Source organism: Perna viridis, chromosome 11 (genome assembly GCF_037379345.1).
Source record: "Perna viridis isolate PV_CMFRI_1.1 ecotype Kerala chromosome 11, ASM3737934v1, whole genome shotgun sequence".
Lineage (NCBI taxonomy): Eukaryota > Metazoa > Mollusca > Bivalvia > Mytilida > Mytilidae > Perna > Perna viridis.
The window spans coordinates 26305006-26325901 of NC_142455.1; the positions used below are offsets into that span (position 1 = coordinate 26305006).

Consider the following 20896-nt stretch of genomic DNA (forward strand, 5'->3'; position numbering starts at 1 on the left):
CTCCAGGTTAATTTCATTACATGTAAAAATGTTTACAAATGCAATTTATGTAATTGTATCAATTTTGTAGATTTTCTCTGTAACTGTTTATAGTATATGAGATTAAGGTAAAAAAAAAATACACTTGACTAACTTCAGTGTCTCGACAAGTGTCTTCAGGTGTCGTGGCATAGTAGTTAGTTTGTTTTTTAATCGGGAAATTTAGCACTTTTTTAATTTTACAAGGAATGTATGTTTATAAATCTAGATAAAAATTAACTTTCACGAAAGTAAATATTTTCTGTAAGATTAGTGTCGGATTCCCCGGCCATGATTTGAATTTATATTTTTTCATTCTTCTCTCTGATTGGTTAGATTTGGGGTCAAACTCGGGTCAGACCAATATGGACGATGAAATGGGAAGATCCCGTTTGCAATGTTTACATCTGTTGATTCCAAGTCATTTATTGATTTTTTGTTCATCTAAAGCACTCTGTGTTTAACCATTTCTAAGGTGAACAATTATGCTGTACGAAAAGTTTTTTATGGAATAATAGGACAATCGGGACACCAAGAAAAACAAATCAGTAATTTATTGCCTCTGTTACAGTAGTCCACAGAGAAGTGGGACTGCCTGGTACGAATACTTTGCCATCCCATATGGAGTCTTTGGACATAATATAGGTTAAACTTTCATTTGATATAAGTTTAACATCATCTTTCAATGTTTATAGATCTACAGACTGCTTGTATTTATACATGTACTTTATGAATGGCACGAGCTGCATGTCCAAACAAACAATTCAATATTTATCATTCAGGTCTGAAAAAAAAACGTACTGTAACACGTCTCAAGCTACTTGAGAGAAACAGGGAGAAGTGTCTTCTCTTTCAGAATTCAGGAGAAGTTTGTTACGCATTTATGCACTATTCATTACAAAGGGGTTTTTTTTTATTAATTATATGTGTTTTCACATTCCAAGTTTATACTAGATGATCTGAATGTTGGTGGAAAGCTGTTTAGTACTCATGAGCACTTTGTAGCAATTTCTAAGTCTGGCCATTCGAACAAATTTGACGTGAATCATCTTAATACAGTTGACATTGAATATGCACAAATAGTCAGTATCTGTTGGCCTAATTGAATCCGTACTGAAATCTTTGTACAGCAAGTAAAAGAAGTACAAAATTGGAATTGATATAAGACTCCTGACTCATTGTCTTACCACTGAAAAAAAAAACATATGGAGAACAGATTTTTGTGAAATACATGTACATGCAGCAGTTGATTAATAGGTTCTGTGAACTAAGCTTCATCTCAAAAAGTTTAAAAGTTTGAACATTTACACTTATTTATAAGAAAAGAAACAAGCAAAGAACTACAGAGGAGTCGCAATCAAGCACATTCAGGCCAAAATTATAATTTATTATATCTGTAATTTAGGATCAAACCGAAAAGAGAAGATTTGCATATAAGGCTTCCACACTTTATATCACTTAAATCATGGAAGAAGTAATAGAGAAATTCTGGATATGAAGTTACAGACCATTTTTGTCCTGCTTGATGCTAAGCAGGGGTCGCGCTGGGCTTTGCCAATGTTGCAATTTGTGATTTTTTATTTTATCTGGCGACAAAAATAGCCATTTGGCGATTTTCTTGGTGCCTAGGTTTTGTATATTAAAATTGTCAGAAAGTCTATCAGCAATGGATATTCTCTCTAATTAAACAATTGTGTTGACACCTGGTCAGAGTTAATTGGCCATGACCAATTTACGACTGAAGGCAATTAAAGGTAGTTAGACCAGGTGACCGTGACTTACAATATCCTCATGGAAGGTGTCAATTAAATGTAAATATATTATTGAGCCAATTAAAACTCTTACCATCTGGTCAAAGGTAAATACAATAAAGGCCCTGTGCAATTGGCTACATCAAGCTTCACAGTCCTATTTAACCATGTAATACATTTAGAACCAGACTTACCTAATAACAGAATAAACTAAATCCAATTAAAAATGATTATCCCATCAGGAAGTGTCTAAACACTTCGAAATGAAAGAATTGATAAAAGAAAATGGGTGACATTTGTTTACACTTTTGCCATTTGACTTTTTTTGGCGGGAAAATTGGTAAACAGAATGGGAATTCCCAAAATCTAATTAAAGAAATGCTATTCAGATATCAAGATAATTCAACAGGTACACAATGAATGGTCCATGGTACAAAATGTAGTTTGCTAGAAATTTTATCACTTGAAAAAAAGAATCGAGTTTGTTAAAATATATATATAAAAAAATCAAATTTTATTGTAAGATAAATTAGACCATTAAGGCCAAAGGTGTATTGTAAGATAAATTAAACCAATAAGGACAAAGATGAACAAAAATGTTTTAAAATCAGGGACAATATGAGAATAGTGATATGAAGTCCTTGATAGAAGTAAAATACCTGTTTCTGGAGTAGTACTTTATTATATTATGCATATGAAAGTGACAGATTAGAGCTAAAAACTTCCTTTGTATATGCATCAAGAGTGAATCTTGGGTACATGTATGTCATGAATGGAGAGTTTTTTTTTAATAATTCATTAGTGGACTTAATACTGTCATATTTAAAAAAAAAAGTATCGTTTTTTTTGGCACCCTTTGGCTCTAATTTCTGAAAATAGGTGACGAAAAATGGCAACTCGCGACAGAATTTTGGAAGCCTGAGCAGCCCCTGCAAAGTCTGTTAGGCACACAAATATGATTAGGAAACTAATTCATTATGGCATAAGTGATGAGGTTTTACTGATGATTTAAAAAGGGATGCTGTCACATACAATGTATGTAAAATGGAATGGAGAAAACTGTGCGCCATTTAACACTTGAGTAAGGTGTATGACGCTTAGTACTGACCTATACAAAATCTATATCAACCAATTGCAAGATCAACTCTCTATAGCTCAGGTCAGTGCAAGAATTGGGAACATCAACTGTTGTGCTCCAGCTTGTGCCAACAATATCACATTACTAGCCAATACATCACAAGATGCTTAAATTGTCACCAATATCACAACATATTATAGTCATAGGAAAGCACACCATCTGCAACTGGAAGCGTAGTTCTTCATAACATTAAGGACATAAGCAAAGTTGAGAATGATTATGAGATGGATTGGGATCATAAACCTCTACTAGATAAAGCAACTCATATTCATGTGTTGAGATCCTCTGGAAATCTGCACTGGCCTTATAGTCTGGCAACTGCAGAAGAAAATGTAAAGAAAGCATGCCAGGCTATGCACAGCAAAAGAATTTATGCTGGGATTGTAGTGATACACAGATCAAAGTAGTTCCATCCACCAGTTATTGTTGAAAATTTTAGTTTGATATCACTCGAAATAAAGAACAATTACTCTTCTAAGAAAGTTGGTGCCCCATGAAGTGCCAAGGAAAAAAGTAGTGGTAAACAGTTCAACCATTTCAATTTTGGATTCTAGACTCAAATCACACAATTTCTAGACTGATTCTGCCGCGTAGTGCATACAAGGTTTTTCTTTTGTGTAATGAGAAAAACTGATAAGTTCTGAATGTGAAAACAGGGTATATCATATTTTTATTGAGGAAGATATAAGTGTTTGTCACAGACATGTTTTTTTTAAATTCAGAATCCTGCATTGGGAAAAGTTATCTATTTATCAGTCCACTGATATTGTCTGTTTAATTTTTTGTTGTTGACTGTATCAGATTTCTACTTTTATATGGTTCCACAAAACAGCAGGAAGTTTTTGATAATAATGACTTTTTAACTGTAGTATGATGTGGTCTGTAAGGAAGTAAACTTCAGATCTGAAATTAAGACCCAGTGTGGCTGTCTTTACAACATATACATGCTGATTTATTTTCATGCAGATTTTTATTATTCTAATTGTGTACATGTACAGTGTATGTCACTACAAGAACATGTATGTACATGACATACAGCTCAATGTTATAAATATGAAATCTTGATAACATAAAATACATTTGCTAGAAGAACATGCAGGGTGAGGGTTGGGGTCCATCATATTACTTTCCCCGTGGCATCTTTTCCACATTTTCCATTCAGGAACCTACACAGGCAAAATTATTTCACATGATTTTCACACAAATTTCAAAATGATTTTCACCTAAATTGAGCAAATAAATAAGTGACAAGAGTTCACGTGAAATTCGGATGAATGGAGCCTTCATATGAAAATCATGTTAATATCATGTGAATTTCACATGAAAAATATTTACCGGTATATTTTCACAAAAAATTGTATGATTTTGATTTTGATATTTTTTGCATATATGATAAAGTGTGATGCCCATTTCACTGAATAAATGTAGACTTTAGATGTTGGAAGTTCATCACTATTGATAGAAGACCCATTGACTGCCTTCAGCTATTATACTGAGCATTGCATGCAAGACTAACGATTGACCTTCTGATGAACTGGAATAGGTATCAGATAGGCCCATAGAAATGGGTCTGGGAAGTGAATTCAAAGTGAAAGCAGCCTTTGAATTTATTTAGAATTAAAATATGAAATTTAGAAACAGTATCTAGATCCAGTATGCTGAATTATTAAAAAAAAAAAAAGGACAACCGTTTCCCTATCCTGTCTTGTTCCTTTCAGCTGTCATCCTTTTTTATCAATGATTTTACAAACTTAAGAAAAGTGTCTCAGTGTGATGGTTGTAGGCTGTTGCCTAACTCATATTGCTAACAGTTTGATGGTTGTTTTGAAATGTTCCCTGTTGTTGTTTTGACATTTTCCCTGTTGTCGTTTTGACATTTTTCCTCTTTCGAAGTATAATTGGAATTTTTAGAAAATAACAAATGTGTTATTATACATTGTAACAATTGTATTTTTATATCTTTTTCAGATGATTTCTAACATAGATTGGAAATGGCCAATACTGGGGATCTCTCTGTTTTTAATTTCATTTGGCTATTTTGGACTTTTGCTGATTGTGTACTTCCTTTGCATACTAGGCGGGTAAGTACATTGATTGATTTACATAGGATTTAACACTTCTTCAAAGTGAGTAATTGATATATAAACTGGACCAATTCAGTCACAAACTTATTCTCACTTATATGGTACATTTTGTATTTGAGTGTCTAGGTCCATTTTACTGACTGGTAATTTCTTTTTAAAGGAATTCTTAAAATTTGCTGTTATGAAATTAATTTTCTCACTCATAGCCTATATCAGCATCCCACATTACCTGTAATTGTGTATTTGTGTCTTTGGGTTGGTCTAGTACATGTACATAAATATGGTCTAAACCTTGTGTACATTAGTAATGAAAGCAGCAATGCTAATGTTGGCTCTTACTTCAGGGTTTGCAATGTGAAGCTGTCTGAAATAAGCAGATAAAATAACCATATTTATGTAATAAGCAAATTAATTGTATTTTAAATAATATATTAAATTAAGTCAATTCTGGATGTTTTTTTAATTATTATAGTGATCTACTATCAATTGTTATCATATGTTTTTAGTTTTTATCAGAGATAGACAAGGTCACAGTGACCTTGAGATATTTTGATTGAACTGACACTTTAGATATGTGAAAGTACAAAAGAGGTTTATGCACATGTACAAGGCAGATAGCAAATATGTAATATTTATTTACCATTACCTTGTCCTGCCATTTATTTCACTTTTCTGAAACAGATCTCTCAGCTTCTATTGGAGGGAATGCTTAGATGTTTTGTATATGACTTGTACCTTGTTTCCTCTTGCTGTGTTCCTTGCCTATCTATCATTACACTTCCTGTTTATCGTAGGACTAAGTCATTGTTTAGGTGATACACAATGGAAACTCTTGTAACAGATTTCTCAGCTTCTGTATTGGAGGAAATGCTTAGAAATTTGTAATATTGCTTTTGCATGATGCCGTGTACCATATCTCCCGTTTCCATGTTTGACATAAATGGTTGAGTGGTGGTATTCTTAGTAACATCTTGCTTATTTTGCTTCAGGGTTATGGTCCAGTGTTCTTCCTAAGGTTTACAGATAGCATCCTGGTAACCCCTGAATTTCAATGTAGCAACTTGCATCTAAAATTTATAGCATCACATTTGTATTCGAACCTATGGGAAGTTCTTTCTGATTATATATGGCACTGGGGAGATCACTGATTACCTTACTATTAAAAATCTAATTTATATCTATACAAACTGTTTTTATCAGTCGTTTACATGATTTTAACCAAACATTTTCTGAAAAAGTTATTGGGGGTATTTTATTTGTTTGTTTTAATGCATGTATGCCAATAAAAAATGTCTCTGCAATGGCAAGCGAGCAGTCAATGATGAGACATTACAAGTTATAACATCATAAGTCACAGTTGATTCTTGAATATTGCATTTATTTATGTTTTTATATGTATATTCAATTTCTTTGATATATTGTATAGAGGAATGGTTATTGCCATATACCAGGGGAGACAACTCTCCAAAGAATTACAGAAAACAGAGTTCCCAGAACTTCCCAAACATCAACCAGGGATCATGAAGGTATCTTTTAAATCTTTATAAAAAATTACATTTTCATTTTTATTACTGTAGATACCTATTTGACAATTTGTATTTTGTCTTTTCAATATTATACTGATTTGAAATGTGTCATGTACTAAGTAACTACCAGTAAAATTCTTTAATCTGTAACGGATATGTAAATTAGTCATTTGTTCTTTTGAACTTTTCTTTACAAAAACAAAATTCTTGTATTATTCTTTTTTAAATTTACTAAGTTAAGATTTGATCAGCTTGAAGCAAGAACTAGTAGATCTGATCCAGTAATAAAAGGTCTGATTGTAAAAGGTTTCAAATAGTACAGTGTACCATATCCCCATGTGTCTGATTGTAAAAGGTTTTGAATGGTACAGTGTACCATATCCCCATGTGTATGTATCAACATTTTCTCTTTAGGTTGCTAAGAACATGGAGAGTGTTGTGAAGATTAGAAATTTTGATAAGAGAATGACAGGTGCTAGTGTAATTGATGAAGTTTTGCAGGAGGTAGGTAATCCTGGAATTGTAGTAAAGATAGTTTACAATTATTATAATAATTCATCAAGTAAATTTCTTTGTGAAAAGTTTATTTGAATGATGCTGAAGTAAATAAAGTCAAACTTCATAATTACCAGCCACTGGTAAAAAAATTATTATAATAAAATTTTACTTTCAAGATTGTAGAAATACAATAATGAACTACTTTCAGACAAATATTCTGTTTCTTAAAATTTTAATTAAACATTTTATATTTTTAGTTTTGGTTTTATAGGATCCTTTTTAGTTTAAACATATTTATTCAGCAAAAATACACATGTCATTTAATACATGTACAAAACAATTTTATATCTGACAGGATCTGGAAACAAGCCTTTTACTAGTCCAAGTTACAAGGATCCTTTTCAAATGTCAATAATTGTGCATGAGAATTTCTTTGAATATATTGACACCAATTTTGACTGAGCATAGGGCAGAAAAAAGACATATGATGTAACAAATTTTGCTTCAATGTATAGATTATATTTTAAAAGAAAGTAAAGACTGTGTATAATTGACTGACCAGCTGCCCCTATATACTGTGTCCTCATATACATGTACTGGTTAATATGAAATAGGAGTGGTTTCTTGTTTAATGTTTTAAAAAAGTAAATTAAGTCATATTAAAGACCTCCATGCAGTTTCTTAAATGATTTCTTCCCTACAGTATTTTAGGGATGATTTTCATGTTTCATTTTTGTTCAAATATTGAAGAAGGCCCAAATTTCCAGTTTGAAAATGAATCGAGGGGTCTATGTAGTCTTTTTACCATTCATTTACTTCTTGAAGTTTATTTTTTTAGCAAAGTTGCTCATATGCAGAAATGTATCTGTTTATGTTAATGTTTTTTCTATTTGATATGTTTGATAATTATGTTGAGAATGCATTTATTGCTATTCATTGAGTAAAGTTAGATAACTCTGTCTATTATTGTTATGAAAGACATGTCAAGAATATTTAAGATTTTGAATTTTGTCTGACTTTAGGATGTACATACAAAGTTGATTCGTATTAACTTTCAATGTGTTCATTTCTTGTGAAGGTTGGTTATGAAGATCTTCGTGAAACTCAATAGACATTTTCGTATGACATAAAGTCTAACAACAGGCATATACCATTGTATATTTTCTGCCCTGAAAGTTCTGATTTGGACACTGGCATCTTTCTAACACCTTTTGTTACAGATATTTAGTTTCATGATTCTTTTCCAGGTTTTGAAATACACAATAAGAGATTATATAAAATCATGGTATCGACAACTAAGTGATCATGATGGTTTCCTGTTAGATATACGACATACTGTACAGAAAGTAGCCATTACCTTTGCCACTAGGTATGTTAGCACATTTTAAAACACTGTAATTGCCATATAGGTAATTTTCATGGTAGACTTATGCCCACAAATTTTCAATACAGGAGAATTATTCAAACTTTCCTTGCATCTTTAGTTCTATGAAATACAATTCTTCAGTACAATCCAATTTTTAGTTATCCAGTGATGCTGTTTTGATTTATTGCTATCCCCCTTATTTATGGTTTTCATATGAAGTCTTGAGAATAGAGCGTGGCAGGTTGTTAATGTTCTTTAGGTGCCTGCCCTGTGTGGGTCAGAGTGTCAAAAGAATAGGCTTGCAGCAGCGTTAAGCTTCTTGTAAAAGTGCTAAGAACCCTGGCCTAGGTTTAAGGCACTGTGCCCACAGAGCAACTGGGTTGTGGGCCCCAGGTGGTGGAATGGGGTACCCCAGGCATGTTACATGCTGGGATCGTCAGGCTGTAATATAGAAAATCTGACCACACACCATAGTAGTGCAACATGTATGGAAAGATGCCATGTTCCTCGCACATTTAAGAACCTTTCTGTGGTATTCTACTGGAGTAAGAACCATTGGGCTGCACCACAGAAGGCTAAATTGCCTGACCCTACCCACCTCTCCCTATTGTATTATCAAATGTGGGTTTTTTTTTTGTTTTGTTTTTTTGTTTTCTTTTGCATATTAAAATATTGAAAATAAATAGAAACATGTTAGTTATTACTTCCAAAATTTATAATAATTCGAATGTGTATGGTTTGGTAAAAAAGTTTGTAGCATATTCTTGAATAATGAAAACTACATTATGTGAAAATAAAGTCCCCCATTCTTACAGTGAAGACATGATGTTTTTTTTTTTTTCAAATGAGCCAATTTTAGCATTAATTACAAGTAATTAAAATATTGATGGGTCAAATATTAACATTCTAAGTATAATCCTGTAACTTTAAAGGGTCATTTTAGTTCTAATGGGCATATGGCTCATGAACCCTGTCTTTCCCTATCACTGCACCTATACCAATAAAATTACCAATTATTTTTCAGATCAAAAGAAGTTGATTGGATGCCATACTTTACCCAGCGTTTGGTTGATGATTTTGCTTCTCATATCAAGTTATATAGAAGAGCCACAGATAGAGTACATTTATTACCTATGGAAGGTAAAATAGACATTAACTCTTCACTGACATGGTATACAATGTACAAATTATGAGAATTACAATTTTTCACTATTAAGATTGATAAGGAAAATCTTAGCTATTAATGAATTAACGAATGGATTGATTTCAAATTTGGTGTGTGGCTTTATTTAGATTGGGCATAGTTATTTAGCCATTTTGGTTGCTATCCAATATCAACTTCTGTACAAATTGGTAGTAGACCTAGCATGACAGTGTGTGCAACTTCATTATTATATTATTATTTCAAACCTTGAAAGAAGGGACTTTGTGGAATAACAAACCTAAGTTTTGCCATTTAAATTTGAAGATAAAATTAAAACTTGATAAAAAATATATAAGTGAAATCAGTAATATCATTCATGCATTTAATCTAACTGAATAATTTATTGTGCATTATTTAAAAAGATTACTCCATATTTTTCAAATCATGATAAGAAATTGATTTTTTTAAAATTTGCTTTGTATTTAATGCTGTTTTTATGGGTTTTTTTTATATACAGAGCTGATTGAATATTGTTTTGTTCTTTATGCATGTCCATCAGTTGGTTCATATCTTTTCAGCTGGTTATGAAGACAGTGTTGTGTCAGAATTCTTTGACCTTGAACTTGAGATGGAGAAAACAATGTGCAGAGATGTTGTATGTTTAGATCCTGAAGGAGAAAGACGTAAGTCTAGAGTTAGAGTAATTCTCAAATAACAGAGGATAATTTCTTTAGTTTTTTTTTCTCACTCATAAGGTTCATTTATGTGTACAAATGTGTGCAACAGATACATACATTTACATTTCATGCATGCCATATTACTTTCATGTGTAAATAAATGTGTTCACGAGCACAAAATACATACTATGTAGGTGAGCACATGTGTAATAAATACAAATGATAGTGAGTTAGAGGAAGATTGTGTTATACAAATGTATTGTATATGTGAATTTAACACTGTCTGCATGCAGTGCATTTCTGTATTTAACTGGTACAAATACTTCATCATGTTATGTTGAAAAGGCATTTTATACATTATGAGGTCATGCAAGTCTACTTAGGATAATATTATCAAATATTTTTGCAGTAATTCTATAGTAATATTACAGCATATGAGTAGGATTGTAGGCTTAAATTTTAGAATAGTAAATGTATCCACTTACAGTTATCATTAGCACAATGAAAGAAATTCTGTTCGAACAAGTAATTTTAAATTTTGGTGAAAACTTATGAAAACAAAATTCTGATGTTATTGAAGCTTTACTACATGTGTAAGAAATAGGTCCTAAAATAAGTCTGTATTTTGAGAACATCTTTTTCAAAATTATGGATGGCTGTTTGGTAGGTTTTTAGTTTGGTAGATGTTTTGAAGTGCGTTTGGTACTTCAGCTATAATCTACAATGTAGTATATATTTTGTTCTGTATATAATATTTGTAAATAATTTAACTGTTTTAATACTTTGCAGAATATCTACAAGATTTAAGTGAAACTTTGCTGTTCTTACTTTTACCTCAAGAGGATTTCCATAATAAGTCGTTCAGATATATATTAAGGGTGAGTTAGCCAGATAATTACTGATGTCAGTCCATCTTCATGTTGTTTGTCAATATATACTAATAGGATTTGTAAGTCTCGTTCTAGTTTCAGTTTCCCTTCTGGAATTTCCTATGTAGAATGTATTGAAATCCGAAGACTGATCTGTATTTTATTGTTTACTAAAATTGAAATGCTGCATCACAATGCAAAATCTTCTATTTTATGCTTTCTGTAATTTTTTTATCATGTAGCACTGGATATTTAACATATTTTTATTAATGTTTTTACACATAAAGATATTTCGCTTTTATTATTGAACCCAATAATAAGTTAATGACGAATCTTCATGTTTTGAATGGAACATGAGGCCCCCCCTCCCCCAATTCTCATGAGACCATGGAGTCACATGACGAGACTACATACCATATATGCCTTTACAATCCTATAACACTCTCAAAAGTTATTAAAGTGTACCGCATGTAAACTGTAGCCACTTTTGATGGGGTTGAACGTGTTGGCAATTTTTGATCAATTTTTGTCCAAAGTTGTTTTACTCATTTTTATACTCAATAGCACAAAGTCAAGGTGACACAAGTACTTTTGAGGATGTATTTTATTTATTTAACACAGAAAGCGTTAATAAAAATTTTACTTTGCCTGAAAATGAATTTCTAATGCTGATATATTTCACTTCTTTTCCACAGGAAGTTCTAGTAAATGGTGTATTTTTACCAACAATAGATTTGATGTCAGATCCTGACTATGTCAATCAAAATATAGCTTGGTGGGTAAGTAAATGTATAAATTTAAATTAAGTTTTTCCATTTGTCTGTGTTCTAGGATTGTACAGATAATTTATACAGTATTAACAATTATATATCTGTGAATGTTTCTTAAAAGCTGAACTTCTCTTAAACTGTAAATGGATTTTATGGAAACTGTATATAAAGGTTTAATTTCATATGTAGATTTGTTTAAAGTAAGTTTATGCAGCCTTTGCCATATAAATTTCCAACAACAAGCCCAAGCTAAAAAAAATTTATGAACTTAAATAGCAATCATTGGCATGTTAGCCAAACTCTGCAAGCCCACCAGCATTTTTACCAGGCATGGTGTCAATTTCGAAGACTGTTTATGTAACTAATTTTCATGTTACAAAGGGGAGATAATCCATAATCCAACTTAATTGTTCACAAGTTTAACATTTTTGGTCAAAGTTTATTTGTAAGGGCAGTAGCCTGTGGAGCTTACTTATGTCTATGTGTGTAGACTGCAGAACAGAAAAGTGTTTTCAAGAATGTCTTTCTAATAAAAATTCTAAAATACCAATGTTATCTTTATAGTGTCCAGAAAAATCTTTTACCTATGAACAATTTCTGCAAATTGCCAAAAGTTCTTCAGAAACAGATGAGTTAAATGCAGTTACAGAAATATTAGAAAGAAGTATACATAAATGGAGATCACAAGATGCAGGGGGAATTGATGGTAGGTAAAATTCAAGATAGAGAAGACAGCAGGAAGTGGCAGTCATTATAAAAGTTGGCTTGGAGGAAGATATGGTACATATATGTACTAGCAATATGTGTGTACTTCTCTATTTTCCACCATAATGATATTTTAGTGTTCATTATTATACACCTATTTCTATGGACAGGATATAGCATTATATACTCATCATATCCTCTTATTATTATACAACACACAAGATGTTCACCAGGGTCCTCCATCCAGCTCTATCTTTTGCTATTCTTTCCATTTCACCCCAACTGATTCCATTCTCTTTCATCCCTCCTTCTAACATCCTTCTCCATGTACCCTTTGGTCATCCTGGTTTCCTTCTGCCAGCTGGTGTCCACCTTAGTGATTTCCTTACATGCTTGGTGTTATCCATTCTAAGCTCATGCTCTGTATATTTCCATCTCCTTTTCTTTATTTTCATGTTGATGTTACTTATTCCAGTTCATTCTGCTAGTTCAATGTTGGATACTCTATCCATCCATTTAATTCTTAAAATTTTCCTTAACAATCTACTCCACATATTTTTCTTTCTATTTCCCTGATGGTTCTACAACATCATTATATGCCACTGTCTTTCCATATATCATTCATACTTAGTACAATAACTACAAAAAATGCTCCCACCAATCTTCTATTGATGTGAGTTTCATTTCAATTTCATAAATTTCTGATACCTTATCTGATTTATGGATCTTTCTTCATACAATAATATCCTGTTTTCTTGTGCAAAAAGAAAAAAAAACTAATTTTCACAAAAATTTTGGGACTATGTTTATTTAATTTCTATTATTTTTTGTTTTCATTTTGTTTTCTCTTTGGTTTGTGTTTTCATTTAACTTTACTCCTCAGCTTTCTGTTAGCTGAACAACAACAAAAAAAACCTTTGATAAGTTACATATTCAGTTGAGTATCCTATGTCAGATTATTGAAATTGTATCCACAGTATTACTTCACTGCTTTTTGTAATAAAAACCTAATACTTGGTACATGTATGTGTGTTCATAATAAAGGCTAATTTCTGTTCAGATCTGTTGGTCAAAGGTAAAAATTTAGAAGCTTAGGCTTCAACAAGGTCCTTAGAAATGGCTTCACTCTTCATGTCATTTAGTTATAACTATCATCTTTGGGAACTTGTAGCAGTCAAACATACAGAATAATGGCAGTTTTTTAGTTGAGATAAAAGTATCACAGTTAACCTGATAGGTGAGATGCGATCTTCTGTCACAATGTTCATAACTGACATTTTTCCATTTATCTGCAACATCATAGTTGATTTGAAATAACATTGTCACTGAATATTGCCACATTGTCACTGGATATTGCTAGAATTTGTTTAGTATCACCACAGTAGCCTTAGAAAATATCAGACAGTAAGATAAATTGAAAAAGGATGAATATGTAAAACTTAAGAATGGCCTTGTGCAAAAAATATATGTTCAGAGAGCAACTTAAACGTAGCTTGAAATGAATGATTGTTAAAAGTTAAGCTAAATCATTTCTTTATTATTTTTACACAACAATAATTTTCTGTCTTTACCACATTTATCCCTCCAATACCATGTCACTAATATAATTGTCCTTAACCTTTGAACAAATTAATTGTGTGTATTTGTAGATGCTGTTGTAAAACAGAATTTGAACAGTTTATTATTTGTGAAAAACGTGTGTGAAGGAAGAAAAAGGCGGTTAGAGCATGGAATTGATGATAACTCAGAAGTATGTATAATTGGATTATCAGATGGTAGAGAAAACTATGAAAACACGGAAATTACAAAGAACAAGAAACATTGCAAAACAAATGAATACAATATATGATAAAATCACACTACCGCATGTACTTAAGAAGAAAGACTACTTGCCAATAGGTCTAATTAATTTCAGGAACTAACTGAAAGTGTTGTAACATTCATGTATTCTGATGCTTAGTTCTAAGTCTTATGCTGACGAAAACAACGTATACGTAAGTTCACTTACTGTAACCAAAATATCATGATTGCAAACCCTGACTAAGACAATAGTCTTCTACTTCTTAATGTGCAGATGTACAAAATAATGTAAGAATGTAGTAATTATAAAAGGGAGAACAAGGTGTATGAACCTTACCTTTCAAAACAGATGATACACATAAGCCTTCACCTTTGCATTTATTTTGTTTTTGGTAAGAGAATTACCTCTGTAATATTTTATATGTATATTTTTTTTTTTGTTTTGATCAGGATTAAGTCATTTCAATCACTTTATGTTTACAAGTACAGGTATTATAATCAGAATTCAGGATTTGAGTTTAGGGGGGGGCGTTAATTGAATTAAATGCCATGCAAAGCAAGGCAAAAAATATTATGGGATGAAACTTGTGGTGAAAAATTTTTTTCTTACCGATTTAGGGAGGGGGCGTCCCTGGATCCGCGCCTGGTTTTAACGTGAGGTATTTTAACCACTGTAATGAACATTTTCTCAGTATTCTGTTGTTTTGTTTTTGTTACATACTGTGAAAGTACTTTAATTAATGGATACCAATTTTTGTTTGTTAGGGAAGAAACACAAGTTCGTGGAATCTTGAAATCGTGGTTTTGTTATTTTCAGTATACACATCAAAGGAAATCTCCTCTATGGGAACAAAATTTTGTGGTTTGGCCTTCTCAGGAAAACCATGAAAATTGGTACCCCTGATCAAAAGTACTTTCACAGTATTTCCTTTTTGTGTGTTTTTCATTATATATGTTTCTCTGTTACAAGAGAAAAATTTTAATTTTATTATGACATCAAAGGTTGATGGTCTAAGGGGAGGTAAGCAGTAACTTTTTTTAAGCTCGTTATTATTTTGAAAAATAGATTTTAATGTATTTTTCCTTCAAATAAATAAGCTTAATGTTAACTATTTTTTACATTACAGGTTTCAGACATAATTAGGGCAAGGAATATATTTGTGCTAAGTTTAGATGAGATTATAGAAAATAATATAGCTTTATCTGTTTTTATAGGTAAGATAATCATGAGACATACTATTTGTGTTCTAGGATTTTTTGAAAGTTTTAGGTTTCCTTGGGTAAACACTATATGTATTAATAACTCGCACAATTTAAGTCTCCCCAAACTTAAGGAATCCTTTCAGAAATAAAAGCTTTCAAAGGGAACACATAGTTTCCCCTCACCATAATCAGACTTGGCCATGGTGACAGGAAACTGAATACATTCATATAGTAACATGTATAGTCTTACTTTAAAGTGCAACCTGATGTGTGATATCAGGCCTTTCATTGAGTAGCGGTACCAGGTACTTTTACCTTTCTAAGCTACTGAGAGGTACCTCCAGAATATTAAAATTTTCTATAGTTTTATAAAAGACAATGATGAAAAGTACTTCCTACAAAAGAAAAGGTACCTGAATTGCAAAAAATAATGAAACCCCTGTAATATGTACATGTATCAACTCAAATGGTTATATAGAATCAGGTAGCCTTCAAAGCTTACGATGTTCTGTTCAATTTGCGTAGAGATATGATTTAAGTTAAATTTGTGAATTGCAATAATAATTAATAATGAATTGTTTTATGTAAATACACATAGGTACTGCATTTAAAATGTCACATAGAATTACTCATCATGATATGAGAATTGACTGTTTTCATAATTCACTTCATATTAAAATAAATAGACTGAAAAATAATAAAAAAAAAAACCTGAAATATGTAATGCAGAATTGTTTTTGAGGTTATATAATTTACTACTATTAAATTATATATGTATCACTTTTTATACACCCGTCTAAGACGGGACGTATTAGGTATACCGTTGTCCGTCTGTCCGTCCATTGTCAATACTTCAGACAATAACTCAAAAACACTTTTATCTACTTTTATGAAACTTTGATGGATTGTTCATATCTATTGATGTAAGTTCCCTTTCGATTTTTATAAATTTCAGATTTATCGATTCCAGTGTTATGATTGTTTATACTTAAAAAAGGGAGATTTTCAAGTTTTCGGACAATAACTCAGAAACTTTTTCACCTATTATTATGAAACTTTGATGAATTGTCTATATCTATTGGCATAAGCTCCCTTTCCATTTTTATAAATTTCAGATTTTTCGTTTCCGTGTAATGAATTTTTATACTTAAAAATAGGGGATTTTCAAATTTTTGGACAATTACTCAAAAACACTTTCAACCACTTTTATGAAACTTTGATGAATTGTTCATATCTATTGATATAAGTTCCCTTTCGATTTTTATAAATTTCAGATTTATTGTTTCCATTGTTATGAATTGTTATACTTAAAAAAGGGGGATTTTCAAGTTTTCGGACAATAACCCAAAAACACTTTCACCTATTTTTATGAAACATAAGCTCCCTTTCCATTTTTGTAAATTAAAAATTTTTCGTTTCCGTGTAATGAATTTTTATACTTAAAAAAAGTGGGATTTTCAAGGTTTTGCACAATAAGTCAAAAACGCTTTCACTGACTTGAAACATTGGTGAATTGTTCATATCTATTGAAGTAAGCTCCCTTCCAATTTTTATAAATGTCAAATTTGACGTTTCTGTGTTAAAAAAGTTTTACTCATTGAAAAAGGCAGAAACAGCCAAGGAAATTTATTCGTTGAAAAATGGTTGAAAGCGGACCATTTTTTGTGATAGTGTCAAAGTTTCATGCATTTTTTGTTTATTTTTTTTTGGGTGGAGTGGGGGGAAAGGGTACTTGACGGGGCTCACAGTATTTCTAGTTGATCAAATAACTTCATTAAAAGCATAAATACACGTTTAAAGGGCAACAGGCATATCATGTGCTTAAAGCATTCTATTTATATGAATTTATTTATATTTGTAATTCTTATTACAAGCCCTTGTCTTAAGATAGGGATGTATTGAAACCATTTTGTTTGTTCATCATCCAAAATCAATTTTGGGTTGTATTTTTCTTAGTTTTTACAAAGGAAAATGATTCCATATTTGGTGTTTGATTTTTGATATGATGAATTGTACATCATCACTTAATTTGAGTTTTGCTTGACCCCTACTTTTGCTTTTTCATGTCGAACTTATAATTTAGAAGTACATAGGAAATAAGAGAAATTCAAAACAAAATTTTGTCTATAGTATTTTTATGGTAATTTTTCTATTTTCAGAATTTATGACCAGTGTAGGAGGTCAAATGTATTTATTTTTTTATTTAAATGTTGAGGTAAGATATAAACAAAAGCAAATAAAGAAGAAAAATTTCTTCAGAAAAAAGGGTGTTTTCATGTCTAAATGACTCATGTAAGATGTGGTCATGTGCATTTTTCTTAATTCATTGTATACTTCCATTAAAACAAGAACATTGGTGACATAATAGCAACAAAAAATTGAATAGTTCAGTAATGGTTCATTGAATTATGAGATGTGAGTACCGAGAGCTAAATATTGCAAGTCCAGTGATAAAGGGACTGTTTTTAATTTAGGTTATAATTTCTGATTACTCTTTACAGTTAAAAATCAATCTTAAGTTGTAAATCATTAAATAAAACAGACACTTATTTTAGAACAAATTCTTAATACTGATAGATTGGTTAACAAAACAGAAGTTTAAAACTGAAAAAGAATTGTCACATTGTAGGGTTTCCGTACAGCTGCTGAGCAGCAGATTATGGCAGCCAGGCAACGTGCAATTGGAGGGGAGTCTAATGAAGCTGACTTGGAATCTTTACGACGTGCAGCATTAATCATATATGACCAGTATTTATCAGATAAAGTAGGTACAAATTAATATTAAAAGCTTTTTACTTATATCTCCAATTTATTACAATAGCATTATGCAAAATAACAACAAAAAGTCTTTTTTGACAAATTTTCATCAAATTTTTACCTGCTTGTTATTGCTAAAATATAAAGTATACATAGTTTAAGTCACTTTTGTTATGGTTAATAGAATAATATTATACAGTTATTAAATGGGTTGGATGCAATAGACCAGAACACTTGTCCTTTGGTACTGAGAATGATCAAGTGTTCTATTGCACTCGGCCTTTGGCCTCGTGCTATAGAACACTTGATCATTCTCAGTACCTCAGGACAAATATTCTAGTCTATTGCATCCAACCCATTTAATAACTGTTTTATTACCTAATTTGTCTATGAGATATAATAAAGAATGGAAATGGGGAATATGTCAAAGAGACAACCATTCGACCAGAAATAGGAAATTGACCGCTCCATGTTTACGAATTGGCAGACGAGAGTCACATCTACGTTTTTACACATGAGTTTTTTGTGTGTAAATTCCAATTTAATGAAGCACTTAAAAAAAGTTCAACCAATCAAAAGGCTTAGATAAAGGTCATTATGGGGTCAGTGCAATAGACTTCTCAAGGAGACTATTGCACTGTGCAATAGTACATCGACAGTGCAGTAGATCACCCTGTTCTGAATAAATTTTGAAAATAGAGAAAAATATGTGTATATTTAATAAACAAGATAAAATCTTATAATTAGGTAATAAAAAAAAAATATGTAGAAAGATTCACCATGGTTGCTTTACTAGGTCTGTCTTTGAAATATTTTAGAGCTTTTGCAAAAGTTTAGTGGCCCCATATTCACATATTAGACATTTTTTGTTATAACTGCTAATTAATATTTCATCTTAAAAAAGGCATATAATTTTTTTTTTTTTCAAATTCCTTCCATGTTAATTTTTGGAGAGCCATGAAAATGGGTACTGTAGTTCTTCATCAAAACAGATCAGTTTCCTATCTAGGGTCTGGAAGAGTACATAAGAGGGCTTTCAATTACATTAGGTGTACTACAGATCATTAGAGGGGCACAGGTCTGTAAGGAAGGGAAGCAGTGCAAGGACATAGCAGCTTGTTGTTTCATAGAAGCAGCTTCTGTGAATGAATTATTATACGTGGATATCAATTTTTGTAAATCCTGTGATATGATGAAACTATGAAATGTAGTTCCTTACAAATGTTTCTGTTGATGTAAATTATAAGGGCAATCCAAGAAACATTTTGCCTTTCAAAAAAAATTGGTGTTACCAGAACATTCGTAGTTTCTGCTCATATTTTTAAATACACAATTTTCCAAAAGTCTCCTTTTGCTTGTAGGCATCATCAAGAATAAAAATTGAGGGTGATATTGTAAAGAGGACTATACAAAGAATAAAGAGTAAATTTTTATCTGAAAATGTATTTGATGAAGTTGGAGCAAAGGTAAGAACTTAATCATTTACAACAAAGTACTTAATTTGGGGAATCTAACCAGACTTAGTAGATCACAACTTATCAGCCTTGGCAATCTCTTTACACAGAACCTTTATAAAATACCACTTGGTCCTTCTAATTTTAGGTCAAGCATGAAGCTAAAAACTTCATTAAAAACATCTCTATTACAAATGTTTCACAAGAATTCAAATCAAGAAATATGTTTTTTTTCTGTTTTTAAAATCATCTTGCCAAGGTAGTTGCAATGACAGTAACATTACCATCTGTCTGTCTGTCCTTCTGTACTTTGTAGGAACATAAGGTACTTTTATATGCATAGTCCAAATGATGTTTGATACCCTTTTGATTATTTAAGGTCAAAGGTCAATTGCCTGATTAGGATTAAAACTTCTTTTGAACACAAAAAAAAAAAGACCTAATTTGGTAAATTCTGTGTCCTTTAAATTTGGAACCCTGTTGATTACTTTCGAGGCATAGGTTAAAGGTCAATAATTTTCACAGATGGGAAATGGTATATCTCTCTGAATGGGGATAGCTATGACACTGTGATATAGATATTTTCACCTTTACTTGCCACCATTCTAAATTTAATCTTGTACTTTCACTTTTACTTTCAGGTTTATCAGATTTTACACCAGGAACAGTATTATGAGAAGTTTTTACAGAGTAATGTTTACATGAAGTTAATGCAAGATTTAGGTTTTGTGAAGGATGATAAGATTGATGATGGTGATACTATCAGTAATGTCAGTATAGATGATGGTACGTTTATGTTTATAAAATATAGGACACAGAAAAATGACCAATGATATATAAAAACTGAAAAAAACACCCTTAAACACAGAAAAATAAACCCAAAAGACAAGCAAAACAAAGTAAAATGTACTCTTCTAATGAATAAAGAAGAATCTTTTTGTTTGTATGACTATTGATTGTAAATATTATTTAAAGAGTAAGATTGAAATGTGATGTGGCTTTAGTCCCACAGATAGTCCTTGATCAGATCCTGAAATAAATGATCTTTTAATATATTCAATTTTTACATTTATTAAGTGGTTGCCAGTGTAAATGTCATTCCATTAAAACTACTGAAATTAATACTTTATATCAAC

The 20896-nt window shown here is 31.4% G+C and overlaps 1 protein-coding gene across 5 annotated transcripts in view; it reads left to right on the top strand.

Moving 5' to 3' along the window:
• Nucleotides 1-358: 358 nt before the first annotated feature.
• Nucleotides 359-20896, top strand: part of LOC148603523 (sorting nexin-13-like) — a 34081-nt gene continuing 13543 nt past the window's right edge. Inside the window, exons 1-16 of one of the 5 annotated variants that reach the window (XM_088551418.1) lie at nt 359-493; nt 4876-4988; nt 6418-6517; nt 6932-7021; nt 8263-8384; nt 9406-9521; nt 10104-10208; nt 10992-11080; nt 11767-11850; nt 12406-12547; nt 14196-14296; nt 15474-15561; nt 17709-17764; nt 18179-18313; nt 19668-19772; nt 20402-20546. In XM_088551418.1, the coding sequence (XP_088407544.1) occupies nt 4876-4988; nt 6418-6517; nt 6932-7021; nt 8263-8384; nt 9406-9521; nt 10104-10208; nt 10992-11080; nt 11767-11850; nt 12406-12547; nt 14196-14296; nt 15474-15561; nt 17709-17764; nt 18179-18313; nt 19668-19772; nt 20402-20546 (1591 nt within the window). In that variant the 5' untranslated portion in view covers nt 359-493. Of the gene's footprint in view, nt 664-4875; nt 4989-6417; nt 6518-6931; nt 7022-8262; nt 8385-9405; nt 9522-10103; nt 10209-10991; nt 11081-11766; nt 11851-12405; nt 12548-14195; nt 14297-15473; nt 15562-17708; nt 17765-18178; nt 18314-19667; nt 19773-20401; nt 20547-20896 lie in introns of all 5 variants that reach the window. The other 4 variants (XM_088551415.1, XM_088551420.1, XM_088551416.1 and 1 more) reach the window with 4 other exon arrangements.